Source organism: Gopherus flavomarginatus, chromosome 3 (assembly GCF_025201925.1).
Source record: "Gopherus flavomarginatus isolate rGopFla2 chromosome 3, rGopFla2.mat.asm, whole genome shotgun sequence".
In the NCBI taxonomy this organism is placed as follows: Eukaryota; Metazoa; Chordata; order Testudines; family Testudinidae; genus Gopherus; species Gopherus flavomarginatus.
This window is the reverse complement of record NC_066619.1, coordinates 98,774,767-98,802,045: the sequence shown is the minus strand read 5'-3', so window position 1 is coordinate 98,802,045 and position 27,279 is coordinate 98,774,767. Positions and strand designations below refer to the sequence as shown.

The 27,279-nt window shown below is 42.4% G+C and overlaps 1 protein-coding gene across 1 annotated transcript in view; it reads left to right on the top strand.

The window, feature by feature from the left end:
- The first annotated feature begins 3,935 nt into the window (after positions 1-3,935).
- LOC127047307 (uncharacterized) overlaps positions 3,936-27,279 on the top strand; it is a 28,854-nt gene continuing 5,510 nt past the window's right edge. Inside the window, exons 1-5 of the mRNA XM_050945431.1 lie at positions 3,936-3,960; positions 4,932-5,039; positions 16,685-16,885; positions 22,615-22,728; positions 23,567-23,694. Of these exons, the coding sequence (XP_050801388.1) occupies positions 3,936-3,960; positions 4,932-5,039; positions 16,685-16,885; positions 22,615-22,728; positions 23,567-23,694 (576 nt within the window). The remainder of the gene's footprint in view (positions 3,961-4,931; positions 5,040-16,684; positions 16,886-22,614; positions 22,729-23,566; positions 23,695-27,279) is intronic.

Here is a 27,279-nt window from a genome sequence, read left to right as displayed (position 1 = left end):
CCAGCTCTGTGAGCTGACACAGAGGGGAACAATCTGCTCCATCCTAATAGAGAGATCAGATTGTGAATACACTGTAACACCCCAACACCCACATGCTCCCCATTTCTATAAATAAAACATTTTTAAAATGATACATACCACTCATCTGTTAGCACACAATTTGCTTAGAAGTATCTATATCACTAAATATTTTAAAGATTGCAGATAAGTGGCACTCGGGGTATTAATGCATTATTTCATGCTTGAACTCTCAGGCAGCTGAACCTAAATAAAACAGGCATGAGAAGTTTGGGATTAATAATATTTGCTCATCTCTCTCACAGGGTGGTTGTGAGGATTAAGCTCTCAATGCCTTCAGAGTGCTTTGAATATGTAAAGTACTATATAAATGTGAAACATTGTTATAATGTTAATGGAGTCAGTTTTCTCATTCCCCAAATAACATTACACTACTACATAGAATTTCCAAGGAAAGTTGTTTGGAGCTGTATATTTCCCATCACTGCTATGGTGGTTCTGCTGTTTACAGCAGAAATATGTATAACTTTAATTTGATTCCCTGGAGCCAAGTACTATGTGCATCTCCCTGCCAAAGGGCAGGGAGGAATAATGTGTAGCTGTGAAGTAAGTAGAAGGTAATGGCCTGTAGGATTATTTGTGGATACTAGGCTTTTGATTGATATTTTAGCTACATTTGTGTATCTTTCTCATTATAAGAGAATTTTGGAAGATCCTGTAACTTGAATGAGTTTTAATATCACAGGGCTAAGAAGTCAATCAGCTCTAATGCCTCATATTTGTCTCAGAAAAATCTCAGAGACTAGGAGCCATTAAGAAGAATGAGGTTAGCAACATTGTTAGTCAATTCCATTAGGCAATGCTGTTGGGCAAGGCAGTTGCTCAAGGCTGAGTTGCTCAGGAACTGTCAGTGAAGAAATATGGTTTGACCAAGGTGAAAGAGGGTGAGGGGGAAAGGATATGTGAAAGAACATTGTGACATATATGTTCAAAGATCTTCTCACATATTAATATTCCTTCCAGAAAAAGCTGTGAAGATCAGTTTGTGATAATGTAAGCAAGTCAAGTCAGATGGATTGAAATCAAAGTGATTTAAATCACCAATTTTAATATGACTTAAGCCATCAAAAAAGGAAACTTTTATTTAAATAACTGATTTTAATCATGTTTGACATTGGTACTTTAATTATTTTCCTGAAGAAAGTTTGATTCTCATTGATTGGAAACCATTAAAACATGTTGAATCACAACTAAATACAACTTTTATCCTTACATTGGTGCTTCTTTTTGCTAACCAGGAGAATACGCTATATCTATACACATTTATATAAGCAATTATATAGCTTAAGATATATTTATTCAGATTGTGAATTTTTACATTTTCATTGTGTTAGAAAACAGTGAATCATAATTTCTTATTTACTAGCTGATTAAGTTTTTACTTGTGATTTGTGTCAAGTTCTATTTGGATGGAAATTTCAGTTCAATTAAAATGCTCAAAAACTGCATTTTATTTTTATTATTAGTTAAATAAAACTATCCTAATGTGCTAGATACATAAGAGACAAGTTTATCAAAATGTATTTTGTATTAAAAATAATTTATTAAACAAAGCATATATTTGCAGTTAGTGAATTCAACTGATTTCTGGTCAACATGTCCTTTAAGATTTTAGAACTAACAAATCTCTTCCTTTCACACCCAGTTTTTATTCATAGCTTGGAAAAGGAAAACAAGCTTTTCTGCTTCTTCTACTCTCACTAGTTTCTCAATTTTGAATGATCTAGTCATTGAGCTAAACTAGCTGAATAATATAAAATGAATAAAATATTTTCTCTGCACTTGCAAAAGAGGCTATTGCTGTCAAAAACTGGTTTAGCTCTTCAACAATTTCTCCAGATGATTAGCCAGTGACTTCCACCAGTTCAGTTTGACTTTTTTTAAAACTTTAGCAGCAAATAAGTCCTGCTTAATATTTATCTTCAATTTAAATGATTGTAATAGATTACAGTAAGTGTAGGGCAGGAACATAGGTTTTCATAATTTCACACTTAATTTTAAATGGGTTTATTTTTATGTAAATAAATCAGATTTGTTTTTAAGCACTATTTTTTATCCACCCTGAGGCAAACCCCCAATTGAAAGAATTATTAGGGAAATCATCAAATGACTTCAAGGTATAAAAGAAAGAGATGAAGGATGGCATATCTATAGTCATTCGTTCCCAGAGAGAGTGGGGACCTCTTTAGGGCTCATATATATATATGCCCTATAGAGGCCAGGGCTTGGGTAAACACTCGGCACAATAACTGTATGTCTTAACACCCTAATCTGATGGCTTGCTAATGCACAGTGTGGACCACAGAGGAGCAGGCTAGCTGCATGAGGCTGTCTGCTCCACAAGAGACAAGAACTATAGTAGCTGCTCCATCCAGAGCCAAGAAGGAGGGAAAATGTCTTTCCCTGCTCAATCCTCCTCACACCAGGCTGCACATTACAACACATTGGGACTCCATTCACGGAGAGAACTAGCTGGAGGAATCATCATGGCTGATGGTAGTAGGGGAAACCAAATGCCACTTCCTTTACTTCTCACATGGGGGAGGACCAAGTGGCTCTGGTTACTGGTGCCACCTCTGTTCAAATGACTGGGGAATGGGATAGGAAGCCACTTACTGCAGCTGTTGCTGTTTCTACTCAAGAAGCTAGGCATCTCCCATCTCCTCAGCTGCCACTGCCACTCCCCATTTTTCAGGCAGTCAAGGAGGAGCAGAGAAGCAGGCTGGGGCTTCCCTCCTCTCCAGCCAACTGCCACTACTGCTGTCACAGTGTGGTGGTTCTACCAAGTCAGTGTTAAGGGACACTTCTGCCATTCTTTGGGGCCCCCCCAGAGCAGACCCTGAGGCTGGGGACCCACCACCCTCATTTTCTGCAGCACCTCTGTGGGAGGCAGGGTTGCCACTCAGCATCGGAGAGGAGGCTTCTGTGTGCATAGTGCGTGTTCTACCACTGGAGCACAGAGCTTTGGGTATCTCCACCTCATGCAGCCAAGGAACTGCATCAACACTCCAAACAATACAGGGTTTGATGAGAGAGGCATTTCTACTACTCTGACAAAGCCCTCGGGGTGGGGGGCTCTGCCACGTCCGCCACAGCAGAGCGGTAGGATGGAAGCCCACACATACATATGCTCTCTGGTGAGCTGGCACACAGGAGCTCCCCCTACACACATACACACACACAGAGTCATCTGCTTGTGTGGCAAGAGGGGCCTCCCTATAGAACTCTCGTTTGGAACAGAGGGAGGCATCCTTCCATAGGATTGAGTGGTGTTGTAGGTCTCATATACAGAACTGGAAAGAGGCTTCAGCCTGCCCAAAGATTAATTTCCTGCCATGATTGCAGACAGTTTCTGTGGGCCCCTCCCACCACCACACCTTGTGGGGGGATGGTGCTGCTTCTGTGGTGCAGGGTAATGAGGAATACTTACAAAGACCCAACTGTTGGGGTGTGGCTAGGTCCCTGTGCTGTCTTAATTCAGCCCCGCCTAAATTGTTCTCCCCACAGAAAACTGAACTGATGTGTTTTCAGCAAATTCCTGATTTACTAAATATTTGCCAGATAAGGAGATTGGTTAAGTTTGAGAGACTAATATCTGTTTGTACTTTTGGCAGTGATGCACATGAAAACACTTTATTGAAGTCTCATCCTACTATAGATTGACTCACAATAGATGTCACAAAATGCCAACAGGAAACATACACAAATGTAATGAGTTGTATCTGCCTTTCCCTTCTTTGGCAATGCAGATGAAATATCCAGATAGTTGGCAGAGGAGGTGAAACTGATTAGAGTTTATCATCTCTAGTGTTTCTCTTCATATACAAATTTAGTTTTGTGCATAACTAGCTTAAACAATGTACATGCAGAATCAAGACAGAGGTACTGAATGAAGTAACCCCCTCTCCCTCCCCGCCATACACTTCTTCCTTCAAATGTTAGGTGCATGTCAATGTAAGAAGGCAGGGCACCTTGTGTTCCAGCAATCCCTGGCTGTGTAACAGGGCTGTTACCATCTGACATAGGTTAGAGCACCATATAAATTGGTCTAATTCAAACAGGGGGATGAACCAGCTCAGGGAGCATCAGTTGGCTTTAGGCCACATTCCCTTCTCCACCCAACTGGGTCATGCACCTGACAGGGATTTGACCCTTATTCTTTTATCAATCTTATCAAACTGTTTGGTGAAGTGTAAGTGTAACCAATATGCAGCATTTATAAAGGGTATTAAAATGTCAGCAATTACCAAGTTACCTTAGAGTGATATCTGAAAGAGTAATGATACATGCCACGGTGTGGTAACTGGTGACTTGTTCATGATCACTCTAGAGTGATTTTCATCTGTAAGACATTTTAAAGACTATAACAAATTAACACTGTCACTTCTCTGTGGAATTAAATATTATCCCCAGGTTACAGATTAGAATTTGAGGCAGAGAACAAAAGACACTTGCCCAAGACAGCAGAGGAAGGCAATGGCAAAGCTATATTTGAAACTCAGGAGTTGCTCTTTCCCCATATTGTGCTCAGACCATTCCCCTATCTCTCTGTCAGTGAGTTACATAGGTAAATATATGCTGTGTAAAAATGATAAAAAGAACCTTTAAAAGGTATTTCGTAAATTTCACTGAGTTACCCTTGCTTTTTTAGTATGACATATCGTAAAAATAGGAGTGCCTGGGTGATCTTCTGTATATTACATGCTATACCTCTGACCTCTCTCTTTTTACTCTATTCCTTTGCACATTAACTAACCCTAGTCTTATTTTACAAAATAAATAAATAAATAAAAAAAATCTTACTATAACTTTAAATAAAAACCCTAGAGTTTGACATTTTCTTTTTCGCCTAGCATCGTATCTTGCTTCTGAAGAAAATATCCCACTGGCATCACAATCTTGGCTCTGGAAAAAGAAAAGAAATTCTGTCTTTCCTGAAGCTGAAAGCCAGAGCAAAGCAGGTAACATTAACCTTCTTTCTTTCCAAACACCAATTAAATGCACCAACCATAGCTTTAACGACATTCCTGAAAGTACAGCCTAGGAAATAAAAACTTCTAGGAGCAACTGAGTGTTGCAATCCTGCTTGGCTGACACACTGAATGGCATCCCTATTTTCCATAGTGCCTTATGGCTGTTTGTTCTAACTGCAGGTACAGTATGTAAGCTGCCAGGGGGGTATTGGTTCCATCTAACTGCAAAATTTTGATGTAAAACAGAAATGAAGAGTTGTGAAAACATTCACCCATTATTGCTTTGTTCTCTGACCATCAGGAAGGAATAGCAGATTGCAGGTATTTTGGTTCTAGCCCTATCTAGTGTATAAATACAGATTCAGCATCCTCCCATGTGGTGTGACTACTTTGCACTGCACTGGTGGTGCAATCTGACTCTAAGGCTGGTCTGTTCAGTCCTAGAATGATCACCACAGGGTAGGTGGGGTGTTCTGGTGTCATATTGCAGGTGGAGTAGCTGGCTCTGTTGTCAGCGTGTAGGAGAAAAAAGGAAGTATGACTGGAAAAAAAGAGAGATCATCATGGCCAACATACCCCTATGCCATACTAATTCCCAGTTTCATACTCAGTCCTATGTCTATTTTAATTATGCCCTGGGGTATCAGCATGCAAACAGCACCAGTAAGATCAGAGGAGTGCAACTAATGTTGAGAAGGTTTCCTCATGTCTGTGGGGAGGAGAGATAGAGAGAGAGAGAGAGAATAAACCCCTCAAAACCTAACAGCCAATTGGTTAGGGTACTAACCTGGTTCTCCCACATCCCGGGTGAGTCACCTGACCATCAGGCAATTGGCTATACTAGCATGGGTCTCTCGCTTTTTATTGTATAAATTGGAAAGGTCTTGGTTCTGTTCTGGTGCAAAATAAAAGTATCAAAACCTCAAAAATTTTCATGAAATGAAATTATACTTTTCCACACCTGCCCTAGCGCCAATATTAACTTTATGCTACTTTTGTTCCACCAAATCCACCTGTTCTTATTTAACATTTCAAGCGATGTAGCCTTTAAAGGCCACAACCATGTTAGCCCCATTGTGCTAGTGTGCAGTTCTGTGCCCTCTGACCAGTGCTGCGCACAGTACAGCTTTAGCTGAGGATCCAGCCCACGGTTTGTAAGCAACTTTCAATCATAATAGCAACGTACACAAAAGTTTGTAGTCTTGTGAGAACAAGAATCAATAAGGCTGCATTCCTAAACTCAGAGCAAATGTTGAACTTGTTGCAACTGGTGAACAAGATGGGTCCCTACTAACTGGTAGTGTTTGTACAGGATATGAATATACTCACACAGCATATGCAAACATGCAAAATATCAGTAATAACATTGTAGTAACCTTGTAGCCATAAGGGCCCTTATTATTTAAATGCATATGTCCCTGTCCTCCCTTTGAGGTTGCCCTGAGACATAATACTTCAGTGATCTCAGCTGCAGAAAATCTACTGAGGTACCAGGGATCAACAGGAAGGGATATTTTATTCCCTAAAGACATAGCCTCCTGTGACTTTCAAAGACAGGGTAGGGAAATTTTCCTGGGCTGCCAGGGGGTGCACCTTTTGCTCCATTCAGCTGAAATAGTGTACCACTAAAGTTCATATATGCATGAATATCTAAGAGCTCAGATGCTGCAAAAAGCTGAACATCCTCATTATTAACCTTGGCACAGAAAGTGAGAGTGTGCTAAAAAAATTTGTGGATGACACAAAGTTGGCAGGAATAGTCAATTCAGAGGAGGTCCAGAATATCATAAAGAAGATCTGAATGACCTGGTAAATTGAAGTAATAGAAATGGGATAAAATTTTATAGTGCAAGATCATGCATTTAGGGACTAACAACAAGAATTTTTGCTATAAGCTGGGGACTATCAGTTGGAAGTGAGAGGAGGAGAAAGACCTAGATGTATTGGTTGATCACAGGATGACTATGAGCCATCAGTGTGATATTGCCATGAAAAAGGTTAATGCAATCCTAGGATGCATCAGGCGAGATATTTCCAATAGAGACAGGGAAGTGTTAGTGCCATTATACAAGACACTGGTGAGATATCATCTGGTCACCTATGTTTAAGAAAGATGAATTCAGACTGGAACAGGTACAGAGAAGGGCTACTAGGATGATCCACGGAATGGAAAACCTATCTTATGAGAGAGACTCAAAGAGCTTGGCTTGTTTAGCCTAACCAATAGAAGGCTGAGGGGAGATATGATTACTCTGTATAAATACATTAAAGGGATAAATACAAGGGAGGGAGAGGATCTAAGGGCTGGTCTACACTGTGTGTGGGGGGGTGTCGATCTAAGACACGCAACTTCAGCTACGCTATTCACGTCGAAGTCGAAGTATCTTAAATCGATTTACCTCAGGTCCTCACCGTGCGGGATCGACGTCCACGGTTCCCCCGTCGACTCCACTACCGCCGCTCACTCCAGTGGAGTTCCGGAGTCGATTGGGAGCACGTTCGGGGATCAATATATTGCGTCTAGATGAGACACTATATATCGATCCCCGATAAATCGATCGCTACCCACTGATAGGGTGAGTAGTCTGGACATACCCTAAATATTCACTACAGAAAGCACAGTTAAAGTTTTCTTTGATCTTCCTTCCAACTGATGAGGTTTTACCAATTCTAGGATTATTTACTTTGTAACTATGGTACAGGGAATCATTATTAATATCTTGGCACTTTTAACTGCATTCACTGTTGTTCGCATTGATCAGAAATATCTTTGCTACATTTAAATTGCCTTGGCATTTGGAGTTATAGTCTTTCTTTAAGCTGTTTGGCCAGATAAATGCACCATAGCTTGCCTAATGGCTTTGAGGGTTGGGGGCATACCTGACTAAAAGATTATATTCTCCTGAGATCTTTGATTTTTCCCTCACTGGGATGGCAAGAGGTAGTAGCACAATGAAGGTGAAACTTTCATCTCCAAGAAGAGGTAATCCCTACTGTCTATTTGCCTGAAGAAGCCGTATTTTGAAGCAGCCTCTGCTTCTGTGTTCAGCTGGAAGTTGTACCATGGCACTGGTTTGGGACAGAGAGATAATAATGTTCTTGCCTGGTGGCCTGTGATAAAGCTGCAAGACAAAAACCTCAGAACTTATGCTGCTTAACGCCTAGAAAGTGCATCCTAAAAGTTTTCAGTGTGACAGGCAAGTCACAGGAAGAAGCTATGCAGAAGTAGGGTGATGATAGGAAAATTTTGTGGGTAGGTTACCCTCATGAAAAAGTATTTGCACATATTTTCTGCTGCTATATTTAAGTTCAGAAGTCTTTATTTTTACTAAGTCCTTGCTCAGACAAGCTTCCCCATGATATTTATGGGAGTGGCCTGATTTAAAAACAGAGCACTTCAAGCTTTGGGTCTCTTCACTAATTTATATTCAACTGATATTTGTAATATGAATAGACCCACTGAAGTCAACAGGATAATTTAGGAAGTGTGATTTTACACAACTTGCGTATCCAACTCAATGAAACTTAGAGGAAAAAATAATTGCCTCTGACTGTAGCAAAGGTTCTATCAACATCCAGGAGTGACATAAATTGGGATCTCTAAAATTAAATTCATATCTAGCTAGACTGTGCCACTTGTTTTAAGTAGAATTGTTGTTTATGGGCTCAGTAGCAGTTTGTTCTGTACATTTTTTTTCTGTTCATGTGAGCCTGGCATGCTCAGCTGCTCTATTTGCGGTTGATATCATGTACTTTGCCCATGTAATACAGTCATTGTTTTAATGCTTTGAGTCATGTGGTGCAGTTTTATTATGATAAATCATCATTATTTCCAAATCATAGATTTTAATCATACTGAGATCCTTCGATCCTGGCAACTCTCCTATTTTTCTTTTTTTTTTTTAATTCCTGCAGCACACAGATCACTCATTTCATGTGCAGTGTTGTTCAAATACTGCAACTTGGAATTGTCATGAGCTGTGTGTAAGAAGCAGGATATCAATGCACGACCCCATGAGCTGAGCAAAGACCCAGTCGTGATGCTGTCAGATCCCATTGGAACAATACTTTCAAGACATGGAGTCAGGACCCTTTGGAATTTGTGATGCCCACCAGTGCTGGTACTGGGGATATATTCCAAGACTAGTAGCTGAATGCCTGTGCTGTCATATGGGTATAATTTATAATGTAGTGTGTAAGAAAAGCTGAAAATGGCTTAGGGCCAGCTCCAGGTTTTCTGCCTCCCCAGGCGGCAAAAAAAAAAAAGAAAAAAAGGCCAATTGGCGGCACTTCAGCGGCAGCTCAATAATCTGACCGCTCCATTCTTCAGCGGCAGTTCAGCGGTGAGTCCTTCACTCCCTCTCTTCCACTTCAGCAGCTACTCAAAGAGGAAGAGAGGGACTGAGGGACCCACCGCTGAATTCCCGCCGGAGACCCAGACATTCCGCCCCAATAGTGGACAGAGTGCCGCCCCTTTGTATTGGTCACCCCAAGCATCTGCTTCTTTAGCTGGTGCCTGGAGCCAGCCCTGAAATGGCTGAGAATTTTAAAATCCAATAGTAACAGACGATGAATACCAGAGATGATTGAATCATGGGATATTCTAAATGCTTGTAGCTGTTTCCATCATGTCACACTTACTCAACAGACAGTCTAGGCTTCAGAGTGATCCTTTCATTGTTGTTGTGTGGGTGGTTGTGTTGATTTCTGTGTGACTTATGTTGTTCTGGGAGAGTTGTGTGGAGTGGTGTAGAAGGCAAATAGGAGAGTTATTCTGTAGTGAAGGGCTATGTGTGTTTGGAGTTATTGTGTGTGCTCGTCCCGTGCTTCCACAAAACAAATAGTGGCAAAAGACAGAAGAATAGAAGCCTGAGAAAAAACACGAGGAACTGTAATCAAAGAACATAGTGAGCAGCTTCAGCACTTTCTCAGGGCCCCACAAAAAGTCCACACGTTGTCAAAACCCCAAATTAGTTATCTCATATATACAAAGAGCAGGGGCAGCTCTAGGTATTTTGCCGCCCCAAGCACGGCAGGCAGGCTGCCTTCGGCGGCATACCTGCGGGAGGTCCGCCAAAGCCACGGGGGCAGTGGACCCTCCACAGGCATGCCGTCGAAGGCAACCTGCCTGCCACCCTCACGGAGACCGGCAGAGTGCCCCCCGTGGCTTGCCACCCCAGGCACGAGCGTCGCGTGCTGGTGCCTGGAGCCGCCCCTGACAAAGAGGCATGGAAACAAGCCAGACTAAATATGTTTGTATCTTTATCTTTGTTAGTTCTGTTCTTAGCTGTGATTAAATGGAAGCAACAAAAGATAAGCTGCATTCAGACAGTCCCATCTCTTTACAGCCAATTTTTCCTCAATACCTCCACAGTCTCTACTCAAGGTCCACGCTGGCCTTTCAGTTCTGAGAACAAAGATAATTCATCATGAGCAGACATTGTCCTTTGTCACATAATTGACATACATGTTATGTTCTTTACCAAGCATTTATCAGCAGTTTTGCATACTGTACAAAAGCCAACACTCAGAAGAAAGAATGAAGAAAAGAAAACCACATGCTAAACTTGCTCAATGGATCTTTCATCCCATGAAGCCCTGAACTGCAGGCCCCTCTGATGATGAAGAACTAAAACTGTAAAGGGAAATCCCAACTTTCATTTAAAAAAAATCCCATATTCTGGCCCTTTACCTTGCATAGACAGCCTAGATAATGTAAAGCACTATATACTGATTGCTTGTTCTCTTCAACCCTAGCTGCTGTGATCCACTTCTATATCAGGAGACTGGGTGGGGTAGAGAGGGAGGGAACTTAATCCTTCACATTTTTAATGTAAAATAAATAAGTCTGTTAAGTTTGAGGTGCATCCCAAAGAATCATATTGCTATGACTTACCTAAATCCTTAGGTCTACACTATGCATAGGGGTTAGATAATAGTGGACAGGAATTGAGTATGTTTGTGGACAGTGAACTGGGCAAGGTCTAGTTTGCAAGCCTATCCAAAAAATACCAAGGGCAGCTGTGTTAATATGCATGAAACACTGTATAGAGAAATTAAGAAGATAAATAAAACCCTAAAGAACTTGGGGAACAAAATATTCTTCTAGGTTTACTATAAGTACCCATAATGTGGTCTTCCCTCTGTTTTCCTGAATGATCATTCTTCAGAAATAACAATGAACCTGTAAGAATATAAGATCAAGCACAGGCATTTCTTTTACAGAATACTCAGTGTCCACCTTCAAGAGTTAACAATCTGAAAAGACATTCCTTGAACTACTAGGGTTCTTTCATTTAGTTTCATCTCCAGTCATGAGACAGAGGGGATCTTTTCTATGAGCTACTCGACTGCATCCTAGTTGGGACAGCCATAATTGACTTCCTGCCAGACTGAATCCTAATAAATATGAGAGGTGTTTGGATTGGAGGAGAGTGCAAGAGTGAAGATGTCTCAACTATTGGACAAGATGAACAAAGCTTCTTATTGTTATCCCTTTTGTTGTAAATGGTAAGCCAATATTCAGGATCTTGTGGATTGGTTTTGTTAAGAGGAGAAAATGATGATAGTCAAGTATTTCTTTGATGCAGTCTATTCATTTATAAAGAACGTACATGAAGTCCTGTATCCCTGAACACAGTGGGAATCAGACAGGAAACCGTTTCATTTCTCACTGTTCCAGGCCTCTTTCCAGCCACTCTTCTACTCAACAGCTTTCTCTCTTAGGCCTGGTCTACACTGGGAGGAAGGGAGAGGGGAATCGATCTAAGTTACGCAATTTCAGTTACGTGAATAAGGTAGCTGAAGTCGACATACTTAGATCAACTTACCGTGGCATCTTCGGTGAGTCGACTGCTGCCGCTCCCCCATCAACTCTACCTGTGCATCTCAGGGAGGTGGAGTACAGGACTCAAGGGGAGAGATGTGATAAATCGACTCCCGCTGGATCGACCGCTGCCCACCATCCTCATACATCGACCCCCGCCCGACGATCGCATGCATCCACATATGTCTACACTACCCACCAGATCGACCCCCGAGCACTCTCCCATCAACTCCCGTACTCCACCTCCACAAGAGACTCAGGCGGCGTCAACAGGGGAGTGGCAGCAGTCGACTTACTGAGGTGAAGACACCACGGTAAGTCGATCTAAGAATGTTGACTTCAGCTACGTTATTCATAGCTGAAGTTGTGTAATTTAGATCGATTCCCCTTCCCCCCACCAGTGTAGACCAGGCCTTAGTTTTTCTTATGGTCACACTATACATATTTCTTTGACTGGCTTCAGGCTTCCTTGCTGCTTTCTCTGTCTGCTTCTGTGATATTTCTGCTGCTTCCCTCTCTGACACACACAGCTCCATCAAGCAAATACACAGCCCCCTAGGTTTGCCTTCAGCCCCCCAGTGAAAGCCCTCTGCCCATGCAGCTCAGCTCGTGATCAGCTTTGCATGTGTGCTGTGTTTTGGGTGGCAGCTCCTAGTGTTTGAGCTTACTCCAAAAAGACCTTAACTGCTGCTTATGTTTATCCTGACTGCAAGGTGGCTATTCTGCCCACCATTTTCAATGAGTTTTCAACCAACATTGCAGGCTGGTCTATCATCTCAAAATGAACAGATCATCGCTTTGCGTGTTCAGTATGTGCTGTGGAACAATTTAATCTGGGGACAAATTCATAGATCCCTAAAGAAACATTTGAAATCTTCAGAGATTTGGAGGAGATGGTACACATCTCTGACCTTTTTATATTAATACTATAAATATTTTTATAGCATTTTGCGTCAGCTGAAGGGTGCTAAAACTATGATGAGCCTGTCAGTCTAATAATATTTAACAGTAAAGATGACCAGTACTGGAGCAACAAAGCATGCTTCGTTGATTATTTTGTGTGATTCTTTAAGGGCTCTGAGAGAATGAATGAGAAAAATAGCGATGGAGCACGCATTTAACTGCATGGCTGAGTCTTTTTGGAGGCAGTGATGCAAGCTTGTGCTGATGCACTGATTGCGAAAAAATCTTGCACTAGGAATTTTGGCATACAATAACAGATTACTAGCAAGTTCTTGCAAAAGGCTGATTTCTTCCACTTATAATAACAAAGAAATATTCATGCAAATCTGCAAAAGGAAGACAATGAATGAAACAATAACTTATGTAATTCAGTTTCTTTATGTGGTAAACTTTTAGGTGTGTTTCCATTTTATAACCTGGCTACTCATGTCTGGAGGCTTCTTGCCATGCTGTTGTGTTCTTTGTTTCCATTGAAAGTGTGGCATCAGAAATGTCATAGCCTAACAATGCAGCTTGGATAACCAAAACTCAGGTTATATATCATTTTGCCCAGCTAAATTAAATTTGCAGCCTCTGCCATGATAGGGCAGGAATACAACATAAATCCATGTTCAAACTGAAGTCGGACTTCACTCTCTGGATCAGGCTGTATTATGATGGAGAATTGTAGTCACAACTAGTTACATCTAAAATAGGAAAGAGACAACTTCCTTGATATTTGACATAACAAATACAGGGTATTTTTAATGGCTGCTGTGGTGCTCTGTGTTTCAGATGACATCCCAGATGACTATTCTATGGAGAGGAAAGTGCCCGGAGAAACAAATAGAAGAGTGAAAGAGTAGAAGGGAATCCAATACCTCATGAGGTCATCAGGGAAAAGTGCTGCTTTTAATAAAGTATTAATAAGGCCAAACAGTGCCATTTAGACACGTGCATCAAGTGGCACACCACTCACTACTTGTTTGGCACCTCCTCCTGGTGGCTCAGGGGATTAGCTCATCAGGTCAACACTGATTCCCGCAGTTGCACACCATCACTCTCTCTGATCTGCAGCCCCTCTCTCACTCCAGGAATCACAGCATCCTCTTCATGACTCAGCCCTCCAGCCAAGTGACTCAGTGTTCCCTCTGCTTTCGGGGTATATCAACATCTTTCCTTCAGCAGTCGTAGGCGGTCTTCCCTTTCGCTGCCTTAGGTGCCACTCCTTCAGTGGCTGGTAGGGGAACCCAGGCCCACCCTCTACTCCAGGTTCCAGTCAAAGGACCTTCAAACCAGCAGTTCTGGGTTTTCCTCTCCCAGCCGCCACTGCTCCTTCCCTTCTCTCTAGGTGTACCAGCTCCAAACCCTCCTCCAACAGAGTGACTGGTGCCTTCACATCTCTACAGCCTCCAAACAATCCTCCTTCTTCCCAACGAGTGACTGCTCTTTCCCAGCACTCCCTGTCTGTTTCCAGCTACCTGCCTTTATAGGCCCCACATATTCCTGCACAGCTGAACTTGCTTGCAGTCCATGACTCTTCCTCCAAGTGCAGCCTGTGAAGTTAATAGGCCTACCTGGCCACCTTAACCCTTCCAGTCCTATGTGGGGTGGACACTCCATCACAGTTCATTGTGGGTATTATGGAGCCTCAGTGGCCCAGGAGACACTAGGGCAAAGACTGTACCTCAGAAAGCACAATCTCTCCTTGAGTAGCCCAGGGCATGGAAGATGAGGGATATGGCCCCACCTCCTCCCATTCCCTTTTGGGACAATGTGCATCTTGAGGGCACACAAAGGGAACTTTGAGCAGTATCTGCAAGGGAGGGAAGGTCTTCTTGCATCTTTCTCCCCCAAGCATAGGCACAGACTTTCTCCACCCCCACACCACTCATTCCCCAAGATGCCACTTAACTCTGTCTCTTCCCCTCCTGTTGTGCTCCCTCCCCCAGCGTGCCCTGCCCTTGCTCCTCCTCCCTTCCCCCCAGCACCTCCTGCATGCCATGAAACAGCTGATCGTGGTGAGCGGGGAGGGGAAAGCGCTGATCAGTGGGGCCACTGGCGGGCAGGAGGTGCTGACAGGAGGGGGAGGCGCAGATATGGGGGCTGCTGGTGGAGCCAAATACCTACACAAGCTAATCACCAGCTGTCCATAAATAGTGACCATACTTGGTACAAGGAACATTCTCTAAGAAGCAGAGAAATAATGTATTCGATGGTGGAGATTTTTTTTTTTGGTCAATTAGCAGCATGAATGTACCTTCTTAATGGTGAAATGGATTGTTTCCAGTGGACAGACTGTGAAAAACCAGTATGTAGGGAAGCTCAGTTACAAAAGGATAAACCCACCGCACGCCTAAAACATAGTTCTGTCTTTCAGCGTATCATATTTTAAACACATTCTACCCTCTCTGACTTAGTAGGGCAATAGCACAGTTCAGGATCATTGTTAACACACAATTTGTCCTATTTACAAGTGAACTATTTATGAAATGCATTAGAGGGCTTCTGTTTTGCAACTAAGTTCCTGCAACATGAATATTTCTACAGTTTGGACAGGACATGAAAGTACACAACTGAATAATTCAATCTGATCATAACTTATACAGCAATGTGACTTGCTTTATTTGGTCTCGCTAAATTCAGAATTAAATTGAAAACAAGCTGTATTTTGCTCAGACTGATGAGAAAATATTATGACTGCATCATGTGGTATATACAATGACTTCTTTTTTTGGTAGCTGTAAACAACCCATGTTATTTTCAATAATATCTTGCACAGGTCCTAGTTCTTCCCAGTATGTGTTCATTTGTACTGTGTGGTTATTTCTTTATCTGTGTATTTAAGGCAAGATTTTCAAACAGTTTAGGTACGCTAGTGTATGCTTAATTTCCATGTATGATTATCACTGTTGAGCTTTAAAACTAGGTGGCTGAAAGTGCAAACAATTAATTAGGCACATTTGTGAGTTCACTTTATCAGAATTGCATAGGCATTCACATTAATTGCCATCGTAAATTAGGCCTGAAATTTCATGCACATTTTGCACATGCATAAATTGTTTGAAAATCTGGCCTTTATGTTTTTCTTATGTGTCTTGTTTAATAGCATCTATTCATGCATGGTTGCTCTCTTCACCATGATGAACTAGTCAAGCAGTGTCTTTCTCCAGATAAGGTGTGAACCTGGCCAGGCAAAAAATAGCAGTATTTGAAAGTTACAAGGAACAGACCATTGAACTTATTTGAAATGCTTTGGAAAAAGAGAGCACTTTTAAAATAGTCAGTGCCTGCCACTGAATGGGAACTATACTCCTTTACTGCAGCGGAAGCCATAATTTGGCCAACAAATATTCATTGATGAATGTATTTGAGATATTTCAATGATGTTTTGATGAGACCTGTGTGAAACTCAGCAGTTTTTGTTTGTGGGGTTATTGTGAATGTTTGTTCAGGTTTCTTTGAATTTAGCTTTTTGTTCAGATTCAAATAAACCTGAAAAGTCAAATCAAAACCCAGCTGAAACTACCAAGTTCTGCATGCAAACGCATGCAAAGCTGCTGAGTCCCATATGACTTTCACACAAAACCATAGGCCACTTGACATCTGAATTCAGCCCAAATCTACTTAAAATCTACTTAAAATTTGGTCTAGGTTCTCTCAAAACTTGGTTGAGGTTCACCATAATGTTTGGGAACTTTTATAAAACTTTCAGCAAACCAGAACTCTGTTCTGGGTGGGTTCTTAGTCTGTTTTCATGTTTCTTTATAAAAGTTTCCCATGACATTAAGCCTTGACCGAAATATCTTCCTGAAGCATTTTCTTCTGTTACTTTACAAGTTGTTCTTTAATCTTATCGTTTCAGAGGTTTGGGTGCAAACAGTTATCCCTTCAGGCTCTCAAGTAACTGAAGATTCACTGAGGAGTGATGTGGAACCTAAATCACAAGCAACCATTACCTCATCTGTTCCTCTACCAGGCAGTGTTACTGCCTACGTGGATGAAATGCAAGTCCATCCTTCATGTGCTATTAAAAGTATTATGATTGATGAAGAAACTGGACAGGGTAAGCCAGTGTTTTAGAAACTACTAACTAGCTTTGGATTTTTACATTATTGTGCACACAAAAGAAGGCAGAATGACAACAGGGTAGCTTCTCTGTACCAGTGCTACCAGAATCAGTAAGATTTATTTTCTGCCATCCATGTTTATGCAGATTTGTACATGAATTCCAATGAAAAGTCCCATGCCATGATTCAACATCTAAGAGATAGTTGTAACTGATTCTCACATACAAAGGTGTGCACATCAGTAATAACTCTATTGAAACCAATGGCAATACAAAAACACAAAGTAAATGTAAGAGGAGAACCAGGCCAAATACGTTTTCTGTACTCTTACCTTCTGTGACAGAGTATAATAACCTATCTGACTCCTAGGGAACCCTCAGAAGCTTGGCTTCAGTTATCCAGGTATAGCAAAACTCTCACCCGATTTTGTTACCAGGTCTGCAAGAAATGTAACTAGACCATCAGAGGAATAAATAACAGGAGAATTGATGCAGTTGGTGCTTATTATTAAAGTACAGGACCCAACTGCCATGGATGTAAAGGAGTGGCTAGTAGTGGAGGAAAAATCTGGTTTCACTGTAGGGGAAGAACATGATAGCTCTACTACAAATGGAAGAACCTTGATTGTGTTGCCTGTTTGTATCCTGAAAAGAGGAAGAACTTTGATTTGGACAAGATTTAACACTGGAAAGGATTGAATTGCAAAATATTGTGTCTATTTTAGTGCATTTTGTGAGCTACTTTCACTCCTGAGGCAGCAAAGCAAGAGGAAAGATGGTCCAGTAGTTAGGGTGCTAGCCTAAGACACGGAGACCTAGGGAGACCTTGAACAGTTTTCAAGTACATAAAAAGTTGTTACAAGGAGGAGGAAGGCAAATTGTTTGCCTCTGAGGTTAGGACAAGAAGCAATGGGCTTAAATTGCAGCAAGGGAGATTTAGGTTGTCAGAGTGGTTCAGCACTGGAATAAATTGCCTGGGGAAGTTGTGAAATCTCCATCATTGGAGGTTTTTAAGAGCAGATTATACAAACACCTGTCAGGGATGGTCTAGATAATACGTAGTCCTGCCATGAGTGCAGGGGACTAGACTAGATGACCTCCCAAGTTCCCCTACAATTCTGTGATTCAAGAGCCTTCTCCACCAAAGGTTTCCTGTGTGACTCTGGGCAAGTCAGGCCTAGATTCACAAAAGTACTTAGGTTCTAAACTCCACTCTTAGGCACCTAAATTTGTGTTTAGGTGCCTAAATCCCAACTTTAGAGTCTATTGAAATTCACAAAACTCCCGATGAAACAGTGGTGCTTCTAGGGGCCTAAACTCACTCAGTGCCTATGTTTTTGCAGTAAAGGTCCCAAAAGAGCCTATGTTCCTGCCTCTGAGCAAGCACATTGTTGCCTTATTCTAGGTGCCTGGATGCCTTTCTCCCACCTAAGTCCCAGAGTGAATCACAAACCAGGGTTTGGCTGCCTTTGGCTGCCTAACTCATGTGCAGGGTTTGATCCAGTAGGCATGCTTGGCATGGCTTTTAGCCTAGTAGTCAGGGCATTTACTTGGGATGTGAAATAGTCTGATGTGACTCTTTAATTAATAATCCAATGTACAACAGCTTCAACTGAAGAGACTGAGAGAGCCCCACTTCAGAATATTCCATAGCCTAGCGGTTAGGCACTCACCTGAGAGTGGAGGCACCATTTAGAGAGGGCGAGAGGGCACCTCTCCTCCCCCACCAAGTTTCGTATCGGAGGTCTGCTTGCCATGCATGCCCCATCTCCAGGCGGAGCTCTTAACTGCAGCGCAGCACAGCTAGGCCCCTCCTCCAGGAGCCAAGGTTCTCCAGCTATGGCTCCTGCCCATGGTCAGTTTCCTCCACTAGGAGGATGGGGCTGGCTCCCAGCTTGAGTGGCTTTTGGTGCAGACATCTGGCAAAGGCAATGAGCAGTCTGAGGGCTAGTCTACACTGGCAATGCTAAAGTGCTTTAACGTGGCTTGTGTGGTCGTGGCAGAGCTCTCTCCCAGCACTCTCAAAAAACCACCTCCACGATGGGTGTAGCTACCACCGCTGGGAGCATAGTTACCAGTGCTGGTGCACTGCCTACACTGGTGCTTTACAGCACTGAAGCTTGCTGTGCTCAGGGGGGTGTTTTTTCACACCCCTGAGCAAGAAAGTAGCAGCGCTGTAAATTGCTAGTGTAGACAAGCCCTGAGTGTGGAATGTAATGAGTTTTGCAGAGGAGAGCAGCTGCTCCCAGCTTGTCCCCCTGGGGCAAGGAGTCAGTATTTTGTTTATAAACAGAGGCAGAGTGATTAAGATTAGAAAGGACTGGTAATTAAATTAAATTGAATTAAATTAGGGATCTGGAAGTTGTTAGATGAGCCTGAAAGCATTCCAGGAACTCCAGTTCCTAGATCTGTAAAACAGGAATCTCTCTGCACAGGGGTGTTGAAGAGAGGCCACAGTAGTATTATCAGCATAGAAGAAATATAGCCAAGACTACATTCAAAAGAGGGAGACGAGATGAGAAGGGGGATAGATGAAAAGAAGGATCCAAAATCAAGAGAAGAGAAGTGGTACCCATCACCATAGAATCTGAATGCCTCACAATGTCTAACCTATTTCTCCTCACAGCCCCCCGTAAGGTAAAGCAGTGCTGTAATCCCCATTGTACAGTAGGGGCACTGAGTCACAGAGAGACTAAGGGCCAGATTTTCAAAAGTATTTAGGCACCTAGAGGGATGTTCAAAAGTGCCTAGAAGGTTAGGTGCTTTGTAAACCCCACTAGATGTCCAGCTGCATTTTTGCGTGCCTAAAAACCTTTGAAACTCTGTCTGTACAGCACCAGTCTGAGGTCATGCAGGAAGTCTATGGGAGAAGTAGGGAAATGAATCCAGGTCATTCAGGGTTAGCACCCTATCCACTAGACCAGCCTTTCTCTCTGCTGCTTGCTGCAGAAAAAGAGAAGGCCAGTTCTCTGGTACTCCAACAAATGGTCCCCAGCTGTTGGGAAGGATGTCATGGTTGACAGCATGAAAAGCAGCACAGAGGTCAGGAAGAATGAAGAAAGAGAGAGAATGAGAGTCAGATGAGAGGAGATCCCAGACTGCGTTGTAGGGCAATGGCTGCTGTGCAATTTTACGTTATAAGTGAAAACCATTTTGTTTTGTCATTTTTTGTTCTGAGTTTGAGAAAAGAAAAATATGGAGCTATACCTATCTCATAGAGCTGGAAGGGACCCTGAAAGGTCATCAAGTATGGCCCCCTGCCTTCACTAGCAGGACCAAGAACTGATTTTGCCCCAGATCCCTGGGTGGCCCCCTCAAAGATTGAACTCACAACCCTGGGTTTAATAGGCCAATGCTCAAACCACAGCTGCTACTTAGGAAGATTTCATACTTTGTCTTTGAGGAGGCAGATTTATTACCACCTTCCTCTGATGGTTGAGTTTGTTTCCATAACTGTGTCAGAAAGAGATGTTTTGGAAATGGAGAAAAAAGGTCTCTTATGATCATGATGATCAAATAGTAAAGCCATGATTATTTCTAAATGTGTACTGGGCTTTTCTTATACACTTCAGAATAAATACCATGTCAAGCAAGCATAGAGGAGATTACATATAATAACACGTAACAGAATGGAAGAGTGCAAGCAATGTATTTTGAATCAAAACAATGTAGAAAAATATTACATAAGCATTATTCATCTGTATATTTTCAAAGTCCCATCAACCTACATATTCATTGTAGTAATTTCTTTCTTATGAGTAGACATGTAGTTATGATATAGAGAACTTCAGAAAAATATTTCCGCACAGACTATACACTATTACATATTCCCTGCTTAAAATATACAAGAAAGAAATTTTACAGAGATTTCTAGCTGACCAGTTGGTTGCTGTGACATACCACATGTTACCAGGTATAAAGTACACTATAGTGGGCTTATTAGTCAGTCATTAAATCCTACATCAGGGGAATTTCCATCATGGTAGAAGTGAAGGCAAAATGTATCCCTTTGTGATTTTAGTGCCAGATTCTGCCCTCTCTTACATCCATACTTCTGTAGTTGATCAGAAAAACTTTGATAGAACCATTTTCACTTGGCAAATGCAATTCTGTCAAACTCTAAACACTTCACAAAATGGTGTCAATTTTGCCAAAATTGTATTAGGAGAAAAACAACATCAAAATGTTCTATTTCAATCATTTTGGAACAAAATGTTTTGATATTTAGCTTTGGAATTAATTTTTGCTTTGATATATTTCAATTTCTATTATAATTGTAAAAAGTCAAAATCAAAATGTTTTGATCATTCCAAAAAACTTTGTGAGGTTTTCCTTTGCGGAAAATTTCAATATAGTTGGGTTTTCTTGATTCAAAATGAGGCTTAAATTTTGATATCCTTCATGAAATGTGATTTTTCACCCTCCACACAGTTCTGCATGCATCTCTCAATCACATAATTACATCCAGGTTATTATTCAATCACAGGTGTTCCCTAAGTCAGAATAGAATATGGTTTAGGAGAATAACCATTTGAACTAAGTGTGATCTTTACCCTAAAAAATCCTTTCATCCCTTAAAAATCTGTCACCAGAACCTGGCTATCAGAAAACAAGACACATGGTGATGTATGAATAGAAGTGTGAAGGCTCCAATATATAACTAAGTAGCTCGTTAAATAGCACTCCATTTTAATAGCTCAGATAAAAACCAATGTAATTGTTTATGGGCTAGATCTTCAGCTGTAAGTCAGGTCAGTTCTGGGGATGTCAATGAAGCTATACTAATAAACACCTGCTGAGGATCTGGTCTCAGATATTTTAGAACTGTTAAGTTGTTGGTATTTGCCTCACATACAAGGGATGGGAGAGTTTCTAATATAGAAATGGGACTGAACTGCAGAGTTGGTTCTAGATCCAAAATTTCGCAAAGACCATAGTTTTTTAGTGTACATGGGACTTGGTTTGACCCATTACAGACATATAAGCCAACTATGCAGTTTTGATATTGATCCAAATTTAGTAGCATACCCAAAGATTTGGGTGTGGGGCTCAGCTCTGATTTTGTTTTGGATTCATGTGAAGAAAACACTCTGCACAAGGCAGTGCCTGCGGACAAAAAACAAATCAAACACATCTGGGGTAGCAACAAGATTTCCCCCCCTCCTTTTGAATGTATTGGATGACACCCTGGCCTCACTGAAGTAAATGGGAGCTTTGCCAGCCACTTCAGTAGAGCCAGAATTTCACTCGATACCTTTGCTTCCACATGGTTTGTTAAATAAAAAAATAAATAAAAGCAAAAGAGATTGTAATAGAAAAACAGATTAAAATGCATTTGCAGTTTCAAAAATTGGTTTAGAAGCCTCTGGGCATGTTGACAACATTAGCCAAAAATGACAGGGGTCAAGATGGACCATGGGGGACCAAAGCTGTGAGGGAACCCCCACAGTTTCAGCAAAATATACTCTTGGATTCAGATTGAAGAATTTAGATCTCAGTTGAAAATTATGCTCTTGTGCCATGTGCAGAACTCCCATTAACCTAGCTCCCCTTACTGCCTTCCTTACTCTTGCAAAACTCCCATTGGTTTCAACCGAAGTAGTGCATGCCTAAAACTGCAGGATCCTTCTGTTTAAGAACATGTTGGACATTAAATTATACTACTATGCAAATAAGTTACTGTGTTGGGTTTTCAGCTGATTTTAGTGCTTGAATTTTGTTAACAGTTGAAATTGGGCAAGGAGAATCTTGGCTGAACAAATTTAGAATCAACGGGAACAAGTTGGCATTTTTGAAGTGCCTGATTGGGTGGAAAGGAAACAAAACAGCAGTGGAAAAAGGTATTTTGACACAGATACTGTTACATTGTCACACAGAACAAATATTACGCTACACAACTACAGCTGAACATGGTTACCTTCCTCATGCAATTTTTCTTTTTTCCTTTCAAGCACATTTCATGAACTACCTATCTGGATGAAGCTGTATTATGTGTTATTCAGGATGTCAGACTAGATGATCTTATTGGTCGCTTTTGGCCTTCAAAATGTTATGAATTGCAATGTCAGGAACAAAACAAATATGTTAGTAAAATAACATTCATGCTATTGTAAAGCAAGTGGCCTGTAATTAACACCAATCAAAAAGATTTCATGCATAAATGTAGTGATTATTCATTTTTAATAAAGGAAGGAAGAAAAAGGCAAGAAAATTAAATTTTCGCTTCCATAATGCATTGAGATGAAACAAAATAAATCCTTAAACAAACAAAACACCCATGAAAGGTAGTTCTGGAACATACTTTAAAGGCACATATTTTCAGTTAGGCTAAAATCCAGCTTCCCAGCACATGAGGGCACTTTTACCTGCATGATTTCCAACTACATTTTTGGGTCCATTAAATGGATTCCAGGAACAATCTGAGTAATGGCATGTCAGTTTGTTTTACATCTGACTAGCTGCATGTACCAGAGCCTGCAATTCAAAGTCATACTTCTAAAAATTAGCCCCTGGGTGATAACTTCCTTTATTTACCATAAACAAAAATATCAAGTTTAAAACATTGTACTTTGTCTGGGATGAAAATTGTAAAACATAACTTGTCTATAGCTAGAGTTTAGGTATTTGTACACTTTTGTCCTGCATTTCAACTTGTTAAAGAATTTTTTTAATATACAGTAGATCCTCCAAATGCTCCTGGAATTTGCTCTCATGACAACCACAGACTGCATGAGCTGGATGGATGCATGGCAAAAGAAGAACAACCATATATTCCATACAAGTTAGCTAAATTATATATTACCAAGGTAAAAAAAAATAAAAAAGCATTCAAATATTAGTTGCGTTGAATGAATAATTCACAATATAAGAAATTATCAAATGAATTTAGTATGTCTATACTCATAGGCTATCACAGGAAAATTGCAGTTTCCTTAATATTTTAATTTTATTCAGCTAATTTTATTATGACTTTTTAAAAACTTTTTCCTCCAGAGTTTGGGCTCAAACACTTTAATTAGTTTTTCAATATTTGACATTCAAAATTTAAGGTAGGGAATGAGCTACTGGCTCCAACCTTATTCCATTTAGTCCTATATCCTGCCTCTAACCGTGTCCACTACCAGATGCTTCAGAGAATGGTGCAAGAAATGCCCCCGGTGACAGGTGAGGAAAATACTGATCCTTCGCCCCTTTAAAGGTCTCATTCTAATACTTAGAGATTGGTTTACTTGAACCGTTAGGTTTTATTTTTGTTAGTATCAACTATTGTAACTCAGGAGATTCTTTCTATCCATATAAATGACCTATCCCGCTTTGACTCTTGCTAAGTTCTTAGCCTCATAGACATACTGTGGCAATGAGTTTCACAATCTAACCTCAAGTCTATGGAAAAAAATATTTTGCTTTATCGGTTTCCAATTTGCTTTCTTTCCAATTGCATTGAATTACCCCTAGTTCTGGTGTTATGAAACAGGGAGGACAGAGGCTCCTAATCGTCTTTCTCTCTACCATTCATTGTTTTACATACTTGCATCATGTCCCACTTTTCATTCATCTCCTTTCTTAGGTAAATATTCTATCTTTTCAATCTCTTCATATGAGGAACTTTTCATGCCCCTAGTCATGCTCGTCGCTCTTCTCTGAACTCCTGCTAATTCTGCAATTTCCTTTTTGACATGAGGTAACCAGTACTGCATGCAGTTTTCTAGATGAAGGCCTATGGCTTATATAAAGACATTGTAACATTTTCCATACGATTTCAGAATAGCCAGGATCAGTCAGATTAGTCAAATGGTAATATTTCTGTTCCCTGATTAGACAAGTGCAAATATTCAATTGCAAATACTTGCAACGTGACTTGTCCTATTACAGCAGTAGTGCTAATGCTAAGCATTTAAAAATCAAGAGTCAAGTCTCCCCCTCCCCCACAAAAAATCATGAGATTTTTTTGTTTAAATGTTGGGTTCTTTGTCCACTGGTTGGGTTTATTTATTTATTTGTTTATTTATTTATTGAGCCTGTAGGGTGCACTTGCATCACATTTTAAACCTTTATTCTGCAGTCATAAAGGCTAGAAATGTACTTAAAAAAAAAAAGAAATGAAAGCTAAGAATCTCTCCTAATTGCATGCCTCCAGGACACAGGGCTTTAAGGAAAGCACCATTTATTGCCAGATGTAATCAAATCAAACATTCACAATTCTTATAGACATATGGCCCATCTATTAAATCTTAATGCAGTATCCAGGTTTGGATTCTCCACGCTCTCTGAAGTTTGAGGCTCTTTGGAGCTTTGGTTTTGGTTAGGGCCCATCTCTAATCAGGGCCTCCCAGAGGTGGCAGCAAGGGGGGCAATTTGCCCCAGGCCCCCGGGCCCTGCAGGGGCCCCCACGAGAATATAATATTCTATAGTATTGCAACTTTTTTTATGAAAGAGGCCCAAAAAATTGCTTTGCCCCAGGCCCCCTGAATCCTCTTGGCGGCCCTGTCTCTGATTATGCATCTACACCAGGTGTAGTCAATTATTTTTTGTCAAGGTCCAAATTTCTTGGTCAAGGTATAGTCAAGGTCCAGACTCCAGAAAAAGTAATACAAAAAAATAAGTAAATAAAAAGATTTCGGGGTCCATTCAGAAGCAACTAGTGGTCTGGAGTTGGCATGCGGCCTGCCTGTTGACTACCCCGATCTACACTGATTCTTAAGAGTTAACCTTGTCCATGATGAGATAGAGAGCAGGAGCACTCACCTTTCTATCTACTAATGAACATTGGTTGATCAGAATAGGATTCAAAGGCAAGGAGTGGATGAAACACACCCTTCCTTTGAGCAGGAGCTCTATGAGCTGCCATATTATTGAGTAGCACTTGATGATGACTGCAGCATATGCACTTGCCTGCTTTGGGGGATGAATATGCCCTCTAAGACTATGCCCCTGAGGGAGTGCACTGCATGGGTGATCCTTGGGTTTCCACAAGAAGGGATTAGGGTGAGGGTTTGTATGCACTATTTCCCCCTCCCTCTAGTGCCCTAGCTCAACAGAGAGCAGGATTTAGCTCAAATTCTAAACCTTTTGAGCAGTGCCGTAACACGGGCAAGGAGAGTGAGGCACTTGCCTTGGGCGTACAAATCTAAGGGGCGCAGAAGAAGACAAATTAAGTTTTAATTAACAGGGAATAGGCGATGGGCGTTGCAGCCTCAAGCACTCGGCTGGGCTGGGCCCCCCCGCTGTCTGTACCCGAGGCCGCTTCAGGCTCCTTCCCCACTCCCCTCCCAGTGCTGCTGCTCTTTGCCCCGTTGCGGGAGACTCCTGAGCTCCAGGCGACCAGCAAGTGCCATGGGGTGGAAAAGCGGAGCTGCCGCTGCAGACCCCTATCTGCGGACAGGTTTCCTGCCTGAACCCTGCCCTGCCTGGCTAGCACCATGGGTGAGTGCCACAAGGACGGCTTCTCCTGCAGGTATGGCCCCTGCCTGCATCCCCTTGTCACCTGATGTAAGGGACCCCTCTGCCTGGAGCGCTCCTCCTGGGGTGCCTCTGAAACGATGTGGCTTTTGGTTCCTGCCTGCTGCCCCTGGCGCTGGCCCAGACCACAGCCTGGCAGTGGGAAAGGGCCCAATTTCCACTCCCAACTCAGCAGCTGAGCGCTGCCATCTGCATCTGCCCAAGTCGGGGGCAGGTGTGGGATTTGTCCAGCCGGCAGGGCCGGTGCAACTATTTAGGCAGACTAGGCGGTTGCCTAGGGCGCCGAGATTTGAGGGCACCAAAAAGCGCCCCCCAATTTTTTTTTCAGTGGTTGAGCAGCCGCTGCTGCTGGGACTGAGAGGGAGTCTGAGCTGCCAGTGGTAACCAGCAGCCCAGGGTGTCCCCCGGGTCAGGGCACCTCGGCAGCAGCCGTCAGTCCAGGGTGTCCCCCGGGTCAGCACGCCGCCGCGGCAGCCCGCAGCCCAGGGTATCTCCCGGGTCAGTGCGCTGCCGCAGCAGCCGGCAGCCCAGGGTGTCCCCCAGGGCCGGGCCCCTCCGCAGCAGCCGGCAGCCCAGGGTGTCCCCCGGGTCAGGGCGCCTCCGCAGCAGCCGGCAGCCCAGGGTGTCCCCCGGGTCAGGGCACCTCCGCAGCAGCCGGCAGCCCAGGGTGTCTCCCGGGTCAGCACGCCGCCGTGGCAGCCGGCAGCCCAGGGTATCTCCCGGGTCAGTGCGCTGCCGCAGCAGCCCGCAGCCCTGGGTGTCCCCTGGTTCAGGGCGCCGCCGCGGCAGCCGGCAGCCCAGGGTGTCCCCTGGGTCAGGGCGCCGCTGTGGCAACCGGCAGTCCAGGGTGTCCGGAGGGGGCGGCAGGCAGCTCCCTTGGAGCTGCCTCAGTCATGCCTGCTGACGGTCGCTGCTCGCATGGCTCCGGTGGA